Source organism: Helianthus annuus, chromosome 17 (genome assembly GCF_002127325.2).
Source record: "Helianthus annuus cultivar XRQ/B chromosome 17, HanXRQr2.0-SUNRISE, whole genome shotgun sequence".
NCBI classification, from domain to species: domain Eukaryota; kingdom Viridiplantae; phylum Streptophyta; class Magnoliopsida; order Asterales; family Asteraceae; genus Helianthus; species Helianthus annuus.
In genome coordinates, this window is record NC_035449.2 from 158,960,580 (window position 1) to 158,971,777 (window position 11,198).

General features: G+C 40.1%; 1 protein-coding gene across 1 annotated transcript; it reads left to right on the forward strand.

Moving 5' to 3' along the window:
• Positions 1-3,252: 3,252 nt before the first annotated feature.
• LOC110925080 lies at positions 3,253-5,939 on the forward strand. The gene is made up of 3 exons (XM_022169048.2): positions 3,253-3,382; positions 3,439-4,956; positions 5,065-5,939. The coding sequence occupies exons 1-3, from the start codon at positions 3,253-3,255 to the stop codon at positions 5,937-5,939; spliced, it is 2,523 nt and encodes an 840-aa protein (XP_022024740.2).
• Positions 5,940-11,198: the final 5,259 nt, after the last annotated feature.

Genomic DNA, 11,198 nt, shown 5'->3' on the forward strand with positions numbered 1-11,198 from the left:
GTAACCATTTTTCTTGCAATCGTTAATTAGTAGTTGTTAAGCATTCACATCAATTCATTTAGTTAAAAAGTATATCTCTCCATTAAACGAAAATACAAAAATACTTCAGCAAGCTTCATAAATTGCGACAATTGTTTTAATTCATTCGAATCCACACACAAACCACATACTCTTCGTGGATCGACCCCTTACTACCACTAACACATTGTTGAGGGTAATTTGGGCTTATAAATCTTATCTTTGACCGGAGCGCGAAACTCCGATCAAATTTTGCGTAAACAGCCAAACAAGCCATCGGGTGATTTCAACAAATGGGGAGGCCATCGCCGACGGGTCCCAGGCCGTCGGCGACGGGTTGTGGTTTCCTGAAACGCGAAAAATCGGGCATCTTTGATATAGGAACGATTCTAATTGGTCTTGGGGCATTCAATTCGTAAGTTACACTCACTTTTGAGTTTTGAACTTGTTCTTGGAGCCATATTCATCAATCATTCACCAACCATTCCATCATCTATCATCTCTACAACCGAAACACAATCAATCATCAAACCCTAGTTCACCAATCTATCATCTTTCTCATCATCACCATTCCATAAACCCTAATTCTCCATCATTCCTTCATTCTACAAGCTTCAAGATGACTCCATCCGCATCCCAAACATCCGGTGATCAAGTTGCATCAACCATGAGCGACTAATCATCTCGGTTTCACCCCGGTGTAGGTAGTTGTTAATTTTAGGGTTTCAATTTGTTCTTGTTTCATCTTAGTGACAATTTGTATTTGGTTTTTGAAACTTTTGACAATAGTATTACATTTGTTATGAATTCGTGAATTGTCGAACAATGTTAAAAGTTATGACTTTGCGAAATGGTGATATGTAATTGTACGTTGACGTTGTTAGGATTTACTTGTGTTGATTACAAAGTGTCTTTTTGTCCGTTCTTCGGGGCGTTGATAGCTAGTAGCACCTACGTCACGGTACACTAAATCCGTTAATCGAATACATTTGAGTTGAAACTAAAACTTGTAGAAATCCTAGGTTAACAATTACCGAAACCGGGCGTGATTCCTTCTCATCATTATTATTCTAGTAACCATTTTTCTTGCAATCGTTAATTAGTAGTTGTTAATCATTCGCATCAATTCATTTAGTTAAAAAGTATATCTCTCCGTTAAACGAAAATACAAAAATACTTCAGCAAGCTTCATAAATTGCGACAATTGTTTTAATTCATTCGAATCCACACACAAACCACATACTCTTCGTGGATCGACCCCTTACTACCACTAACACATTGTTGAGGGTAATTTGGGCTTATAAATCTTATCTTTGACCGGAGCGCGACACTCCGATCAAATTTTGCGTAAACAGCCAAACAAGCCGTCGGGTGATTTCAGCAAATGGGGAGGCCGTCGCCGACGGGTCCCAGGTCATCGGCGACGGGTTGTGGTTTCCTGAAACGCGAAAAATTGGGTATCTTTGATATAGGAACGATTCTAATTGGTCTTGGGGCATTCAATTCGTAAGTTACACTCACTTTTGAGTTTTGAACTTGTTCTTGGACCATATTCATCAATCATTCACCAACCATTCCATCATCTATCATCTCTACAACCGAAACACAATCAATCATCAAACCCTAGTTCACCAATCTATCATCTTTCTCATCATCACCATTCCATAAACCCTAATTCTCCATCATTCCTTCATTCTACAAGCTTCAAGATGACTCCATCCGCATCCCAAACATCCGGTGATCAAGTTGCATCAACCATGAGCGACTAATCATCTCGGTTTCACCTCGGTGTAGGTAGTTGTTAATTTTAGGGTTTCAATTTGTTCTTGTTTCATCTTAGTGACAATTTGTATTTGGTTTTTGAAACTTTTGACAATAGTATTACATTTGTTACGAATTCGTGAATTGTCGAACGATGTTAAAAGTTACGACTTTGCGAAATGGTGATATGTAATTGTACGTTGTCGTTGTTAGGATTTACTTGTGTTGATTACAAAGTGTCTTTTTGTCCGTTCTTCGGGGCATTGATAGCTAGTAGCACCTAAGTCACGGTACACTAAATCCGTTAATCGAATACATTTGAGTTGAAACTAAAACTTGTAGAAATCATAGGTTAACAATTACCGAAACCGGGCGTGATTCCTTCTCATCATTATTATTCTAGTAACCATTTTTCTTGCAATCGTTAATTAGTAGTTGTTAATCATTCGCATCAATTCATTTAGTTAAAAAGTATATCTCTCCATTAAACGAAAATACAAAAATACTTCAGCAAGCTTCATAAATTGCGACAATTGTTTTAATTCATTCGAATCCACACACAAACCACATACTCTTCGTGGATCGACCCCTTACTACCACTAACACATTGTTGAGGGTAATTTGGGCTTATAAATATTATCTTTGACTGGAGCGCGACACTCCGATCAAATTTTGGCGCCGTTGCCGGGGAGTGCGTGCGCTTTGTGTTTGGACATTGTTTGAATTTTTGTGATTAACTGTTTAATTTGTTTAGCTTTCTTTTTGTACTTGTCTTTTTCCTTGTTACGCAGGGTGTGTTATTTGTGCAGGTTACAGGTAGTGCATGCATACGCGGAACTCCGGGAGGACTTCACCTTTAGTCTACGAACCGGAAATCGAAAAGCAAGCCGGTTAGAAACAACTCTTGCTTCTAATCAAACCAACCAAACACCACCACTCACACCGACTATTGAAACCGATTCAATGGCGAACCACAACTCCAATCAAAACTTCAACTCCAACCAAAACCTCAACCCAAATCAATTTCAATCTCGAGGAACCTTTTATCCCGCCCAAACGTCCAACCTATACCTCAAGAGCAACCGGGTGGTAATGTCAACGCTAGACCACCCACTCCACCTTTCCGAAACCAAAATCCCAATAACACCCAACGAACACCCCAACAACAAACCCTTCATCGACGAGCCTCGTTACCCATCAACCTTGATGGTCGGAATGTCAATTCCGACCGTAGAGGTAATCGTGATCGCGGCAATCCCGTGAATGAAGACCCATTTTTCAACATCGACGACTTGAGAAATGCAATCCCCGATGATGAGCCCTATAGTGTTCCCGGTTATCGATCGCCGGGACATGTAAGCATTCACACAGAAAACTCGGATGATGGGGGTTACTACGATGATCGAGTGGACGACGACGAAGATTGGGGATACATTAATAGGGGTAATGTCTACAACGCAAGAGAGTACGAAGATGAGGAGTTTGGCTACCAAAATGCCAACTACGTTGGGGATGAAGAGTATGGTTATGGGAATAGAAGGAACGACGGTTACGAGAATAACCGCCAACCACGAAACAACAACCAACGGAATCGAAATGAAGGGTACTACAATAACAATAATAATGGAAACCCCAATCGGATTCCTCGTTTCGTGGGAGGTGGAAATCAAAGAGGTACTCAAGGTGGGAATCAAGTAAGGGGCGAGAGAAGAGATGAGCGACGAGATGAAAGAAGGAATGAGAGAAGGGACGAAAGAAGAGATAACTGGAGAAATGATGATCAAGAAGTTAACGGTCCTTATCGTCGTCAACAACCTCCACGGGGAGTGAATGACCGTTTTAGGCCTATTGTTACCGAAAACGATTCGCCAATCGTTTGTGAGCGAAGGATGTTTGATTGTAAACCTCATTACATCAACATACTTCCCCACTTCAATGGGAGATCCAACGATGAACCGTACACACATTTGGCGGAATTTTCCTCTATTTGTAGCACTATTGGGGGGCATAACTTCGCACTAGAGGAGGTCAAACTTCGCTTGTTCCAATTTTCATTGAAAGACAAAGCGAAGCAATGGTTCCTTACACTTCCGGCCAATAGCATTCGCACATGGGGAGAAATGCAACAAGCTTTTCTGGATGAGTATTATTCAATGGCAAAGACCGACGATGCTCGTGATGAAATTAGGTCTTTTCGCCAATTGTCGGGCGAACCGTTGCATGAAGCCTTCACAAGATTTAGGGAGTTGATGCGAAAGTGCCCACGTCATCAAATAGAAAAGTGGGAATTGGTCAAATGCTTTGTACGGGGTTTGGACGACAACACATGGAACCGACTTGAATCAACGAGCAATGGGACCCTTCTAAGCAACCATGAAGATGATGATTGGGAGTTTTTGGAGCGGATGAGCAAACGATCAAAGGAAAAGGAATCGGCCGACCGAGCCAAAAAGCACCCTACCTCAAGGTCATGGCCCGATCGTGATGCAAGTTCTAAGGATCGGATTGATACGTTGGAGCGGGAATTGGCCCGCATGAAGAAGAAGGAAGTGGGTGCGGTACAATATAGCGTATGTGAAGAATGTGGTGACATCGGTCACCGGACCGAGAATTGTCAAGCCACCGTGGAGGTGAATCAAGTGTATGGGGACCGAAGGCAATATGATATGAACTCTAACACTTACCATCCCGGGTTGAGGAACCATCCTAACTTTAGGTATGGTAATGCCTCTAACCAAATGAATCCGAATTTCCAATCTGGAAATCAAGGCGGGTATTCGCACCAAACTCGCCAAAGAGGTTACAACCAAGATGGTCACGGGTTGACGAATAATCAAGGAGGTGGTGGTGATTTGAATGCAAAGATGGATGCAATGCTTTCAATGATGCAAGAGTCCAAGAAAGAGAATGAAATTCAGGACAAATTGCATGAAGCATTAGCAAAACAAGTGGGCCAACTTGCGGAGGAAATGGCACAACTGAGGGGGAGCGTGGGAAAGCTCCCAAGTGACACCACGGTGAACCCTAAGCATCAAAGTTCAAGCACGGGCAATGTGAGGAATGTGCACATTAGTGCGGTAAGTCTTCTTTCAAATGATGAGGTTTGTAGTAGTGTTGAAAGCATTCCACCACAATGCGTTGATGGTGTAGTGGGAAATACAAGAGATGAGTTGGAAAGTAAAAATGAACAAGAAACGATTTCACAAATTAAAATTGAAAAAATGAATAAAAATTATTTTTGTGAAAATTGTTTAAATCAAATTAAACCGATTAATGCATCAAAAGTTGAGGAATGGTACCCACCGAAGGATGAGAGGTGGGAAAATTTTAAACAAGCAAAAATTAATTTACCGTTACTCGATGACATTAAAAAGGTTCCGGCTCATGTGGAATGCTTAAAGGAGTTAAGCATCGAAAAACGGCACAACAAATTACCCGAACCGGTTGATTTGATATCACATGTTAGTGCCGTTCTATCGAGTGCCCTTCCTCAAAAAGCTCAAGATTCGGGAGATCCTCTTATTCCAATTCAAATTGGAACCTTCAAAATTGAGAGGGCGCTCCTCGATCTTGGAGCTTGTGTGAGCATTTTACCCGGGAGTTTGTATGACCAATACGATTTTGGTCCATTAAAAAATTTTGATACTCCCGTGGTATTGGCCGATCAGACTCCCACGCATCCAAGGGGGATGGTGGAGGATGTGATTGTTAAGGTGGATGATTGCTACTACCCAGTTGACTTTTTGGTAGTAGACTATGTTGGGTGTGTTGAGGATACCCAACCGGTAGTTATCTTGGGTAGACCGTTCTTGGCAACTGCTAATGCCATATTAAATTGTGAAACGGGAACGGTAAGCATGAAGTTTGGGGACCGGGAATTAAATTTAAATGTTTTTCCAAATTTCACTAACCCGCTCGGTGAGGATAAGTGTCCTAAAAAGGACATGAATCCAAACAAAAAGGTGTGTGCTATGGTTGGTAGGTTTGGAGAACCAAAGAAGAAACCGGTCAAGAAGAAGAAGGCGAAGAAGTCGCCTCAAGAAAAGAAGAAGGAAGAGGAAGTGAGGAAGTTTGGACCGTTTGGCAACAAATGGTACGAATCACCGGTGGGTGATTTTGAGGAGCTCGTGGACGGCAAGCATGCCATTCGACCACCATGAGGTGGTAAGTTAATTGTTGTTGTATATTTTATTTCGCATTTCGTTTTAGTGTTTTCCGTAGTTTAGTTAGTATTGTTGTTGTCGTACAATTTTGTTATTTCGTTTTAGTAGTTAAATGAACGTTGTGGGTGTGTTCCCTATATAACCCTCACGAGACCTCTCGTCCTCCCAAGCTATTGGGGGGTTTAAAAGGGCTTGTTGCATACGCTAAATGCAACCGTGATTCCTACGAAAGTGAGTTAGGGCTGTTATTGTTGTACATTTTTTTTCCACAAAAATCAAGGTAATTTAACGCATGATTTGGTAACACTTTCATAAAAATGGTAGAACTAAGTAGCTAACAAATTTCAATGGTTGTGAGAAGCATGCTTCTACACAAGGGTTAGAATTTATAGGTACAATATGTTCGCGAGACAACCGTTTTATGAAGAGAAGAAGAAGATACGGGCATCAAGCGACAACAATCAGGTGCATGCGTTTCCTTTTTACCTTGATTCTTAGTTTAGTAATAAGTGGATTGTATTTTGTACTTTATTTTTCCTGGGTGAAATTTTGGGAAGGTTAGCCATGTCACATCCCTTGTGCATTTTTAAAACTCTAGTTCTTACACATTGAGGACAATGTTTACCTTAAGTGTGGGGATGGGGGAGTAGTAAAAGTTTTCGATTTTGACCCGTTCATTTAAACACTACACATTGAGGACAATGTTTACCTCAAGTGTGGGGATGGGGGAAAATTTCAAAAATTTTTCAAAAATTTCTTGTTTCAAAAGCGATCTTAAAAGCACAAGTAACCAAGTCAACGAGGGATGGCACAACCCATTTGGTCTTTTGTCATGGTCAAGCTCAAACTAATAGCATGACGGGTATTTAGCGGGTGGTTATTTGGGAATAATTCGCCTAAATAACTAGCATTTTATGCATATCACATACCATACCCGTGTACGTGAGGTTTTGAGCCACTTTTATATCATAGATTTACATATACATGTTTCTTTGTTTGAGTGGACCATTAGCTACGTATTGTAGAACTTGCGACTTTTGATACGTTTGAGACCATAGACCGAATACAAGCACGAGAATGATTAAGGCATTAGGTAAACCTTTTCCGTTTACACCATTTATATATCCTTACCCAAAACAATTATCCCTTAGTAGCCAATTTTGAGCCTAACCCTTTCGTTTGACCACCGTTTAGCCCATAACCTTAAACCTTTTTGTTTTTAACCCGTGTGATGGAAATTCGATTATAGGAGTCAAGTTTGTATAGTTGTTTGTTTGTTTGCATATAAAAAAAGAGAAAAATCGGAAAATGTTATGAAAAAGACGAGAAAATATATGTTCTTAGTTGAGAAATAAAATGTGAAAGCTTGTTGCCTTCTAGTTTGATATTGGTAGTTAGTTGTGCGTAGATTAGTTGTTTTGTAATAAAAATCGAATTTGCATCACCTTAGCCACTTTAAAATATCCTATTTCCTACCCTTAGCCTAGCCCTGTTACGACCCGTTCAAAGACCTTATGACTTGTGCTTGATATTCGTGTTCGGTGGTGGAGAATGATTGAGTTGCAAGCCTATGCAGGTACGTGTTCTAATTGGTTTTGAGCGATTAATTGATTGAAGTGCTAATACATTATACACATTAGCCAAGTTATAAGCCGAGTGGAGAGAACATTGTGAGGGATGTGCATGACTTGTTAGTTTTACGGGCGGGTTAATCTTGGAGAACCATTTTTTTTGTGATTAGTCACTTCACCGTTAAATATGTTGAAAATTGTAAACAGTTTGAACTTTAGTATGACAATTGACCTTAACCTTCGTCTCGGGAATGGGGAGTGTATTCGTTGTTCGACCCACGTGAAAGTGAAACACAGATTTGCTTGAGGGCAAGCAAAAGACAAGTGTGGGGATGTGATACGTGGTCGAAAACTTGTTATCGTTTGTGCTTAGGTTGATGTTTTTACATAGCTTTTAATCTTGAATAGCCTACTTTTAATGGGATTTGTGTTTTACAGGTCTAAAAGAGTTTAAGGAGCTAATCGGGAGCTAAACGGAGCACCGGGACGTGAATCGGATCAACCGGGGATGTGAAATGAACAAAACCGGGTTAATCACGAATATTGGATGTGTTTTGGGAATGTTAATGGATTTAAAATGAATATATTGGAAGATGGCATGATAGAGGGCTGAATTACGAGTACGTGGGCGAAAACGGTGAGTAAAACGGAGCTATAACGAAGAAGTTATGAAGAAAACAGTTTCGGACGAAACAGGAAAAACTAGAGGGCGTCGGGGACGGGATCTAGGCCGTCGCCGACGGGCTCTAGAAAGTTCCGTCGTGAAAAAATGCCCGTAAACAGCCAAACAAGCCGTCGGGTGATTTCAGCAAATGGGGAGGCCGTCGTCGACGGGTCCCAGGCCGTCGGCGATGGGTTGTGGTTTCCTGAAACGCGAAAAATTGGGTATCTTTGATATACGAATGATTCTAATTGGTCTTGGGGCATTCAATTCGTAAGGTACACTCACTTTTGAGTTTTGAACTTGTTCTTGGAGCCATATTCATCAATCATTCACCAACCATTCCATCATCTATCATCTCTACAACCGAAACACAATCAATCATCAAACCCTAGTTCACCAATCTATCATCTTTCTCATCATCACCATTCCATAAACCCTAATTCTCCATCATTCCTTCATTCTACAAGCTTCAAGATGACTCCATCCGCATCCCAAACATCCGGTGATCAAGTTGCATCAACCATGAGCGGCTAATCATCTCGGTTTCACCCCGGTGTAGGTAGTTGTTTATTTTAGGGTTTCAATTTGTTCTTGTTTCATCTTAGTGACAATTTGTATTTGGTTTTTGAAACTTTTGACAATAGTATTACATTTGTTACGAATTCGTGAATTGTCGAACGATGTTAAAAGTTATGACTTTGCGAAACGGTGATATGTAATTGTACGTTGTCGTTGTTAGGATTTACTTGTGTTGATTACAAAGTGTCTTTTTGTCCGTTCTTCGGGGCGTTGATAGCTAGTAGCACCTAAGTCACGGTACACTAAATCCGTTAATCGAATACATTTGAGTTGAAACTAAAACTTGTAGAAATCCTAGGTTAACAATTACCGAAACCGGGCGTGATTCCTTCTCATCATTATTATTCTAGTAACCATTTTTCTTGCAATCGTTAATTAGTAGTTGTTAATCATTCGCGTCAATTCATTTAGTTAAAAAGTATATCTCTCCATTAAACGAAAATACAAAAATACTTCAGCACGCTTCATAAATTGCGACAATTGTTTTAATTCATTCGAATCCACACACAAACCACATACTCTTCGTGGATCGACCCCTTACTACCACTAACACATTGTTGAGGGTAATTTGGGCATATAAATATTATCTTTGACCGGAGCGCGACACTCCAATCAACGCTCTGTGAGTATACTCGATCCCTTTTTTCTTAACGCACTTTTGGGTGTTACATACGTTACCTATATCAAATCACATCGATCACACAACGAAAACACTTTTAGCGTTGACTGTTCTCACATGTTATACGTGTTTCGATGAATGCGTGTATGTTATGTTTACACAGTGATTGTTGCCTGACACCTTAGCAACGATAGTACTATAGTTTGGACTCAGCACCTGTCGTGGACAGGGGTTGTTAAGGGTTTTACTTCACATGGTCACATGGGTGATAATGTGTTGCGCATTCTACAACTCGCAGTCATGTCGGTTGCATATGTCATTGTCGATACTTACTTGCTTCACATTTCTACGTGTTACGTGCTGGTTATGCTTAAAACGCTTTTGCTATACTATATACTATTAAACTTGTGCACTCACCTTTACACTATGTGTATTGACTTTATTTTAACGTATGTGACATGTCTAGGATGCTATGTTTGCGGATCATTATGTAATCAAGTTAGGTGGTCTAGAAACCCACGAATAAAATCTGAGTTGTCGAAACAATTATTTGTCTTTGAGAACAATGTCTGTAACAACTATTTATGCTTTATATGTTTATGGTATGGGACGTGAACGTTAAATATATTGTCACTAATAGTGTTATGGATTCTCTTAGATAATCTGTTTCGCTCAGTGCCGCGCCCCGATGTTTCCGCCATTGGTTGGGGTGTGACATGTCCACCGAAGGAACTTTCAAATTTCGTCGATTACAGCCCCTTATGTTTGTTATTCTTGAAGTTCCAATGTATATTTTAGTCATATTAACTTTCAAATAGGTGTGTAATGTATATTAAAGGACAACTTAAGTATTGTAAATATAAAATGATGTATATGCATGTGTGAAATGTATGAAGTCTCATATATATGATGGTTGTTCGTATGTTTAACACGTTTGCGAGTATCATGAATTATGTGTCAAGTATAGATGAATTAAACATATATGCAAACTGGAATAAACAATGTGTGTTTCTCATAAAATAAACAACTTTATTATGATCGGAGCCTCGAGTTTTACAATGATATGAAATGAAATGCGATTACAAGAGAAACAAGTTTCCGAAATTAGAAATATGCAACAACCTTTCTAAATACGGAAATTACAAAAAGTGAGGCGTTACAGTCTCCTATCCTTTAGGAAATTTCATCCCGAAATTTAGGAAGATGCAACGAACAAATGCGGATACTTAGTCTTCATTTCACTTTCGAGTTCCCAAGTAAACTCAATGCCACGTTTTCCTTCCCTTCGAACCTTAACGATAGGAATTCAACTACACCTTAGTTGCTTAACACCTCGATCCATGATCTCGACAGGTTTCTCCACGAAGTGCAAGGTTTTGTTGATTTGAAGATCTTCAAGCGGAACTTGAATTCCTTCTTCAACGAGAGATTTCTTTAAGTTGGAGACGTGAAAGTTAGGATGAACATTGTTGAGCTCTTGAGGTAGGTCCAGTCGATACGCGACCGTGCCAATCCTTTCGAGAATCTTGAAAGGACCCACGTAGCGAGGTGTGAGTTTCCATTTCTTACCAAATCGAACTACACCCTTCCAAGGGGATACCTTGAGAAGTACAAAGTCACCAACGTTGAATTCCAAAGGTTTGCAACGCTTGTCAGCATAACTCTTTTGTCGACTTCTAGCTTTGTTGGTGCATCCGTCTGTCGTCTACGTCTTGTATCGAGTCTTGTATAGAATGTATTAGATCAGGGCACAAAAAACGAGGTAATGGGATTTTAGGGTGATTCCGCTTGAAATGTCACCTGGACAATTTCAAGCGAAATCA

Bases quoted from the DNA above. Each gene is read 5' to 3' on its own strand.
- LOC110925080 (XM_022169048.2), top strand. From the start codon at position 3,253: ATGAGGAGTTTGGCTACCAAAATGCCAACTACGTTGGGGATGAAGAGT. The intron at 3,383-3,438 runs GTACTACAATAA...GTTTCGTGGGAG, and splicing joins CAACGGAATCGAAATGAAGG to GTGGAAATCAAAGAGGTACT. The intron at 4,957-5,064 runs GTAAAAATGAAC...ATGCATCAAAAG, and splicing joins TACAAGAGATGAGTTGGAAA to TTGAGGAATGGTACCCACCG.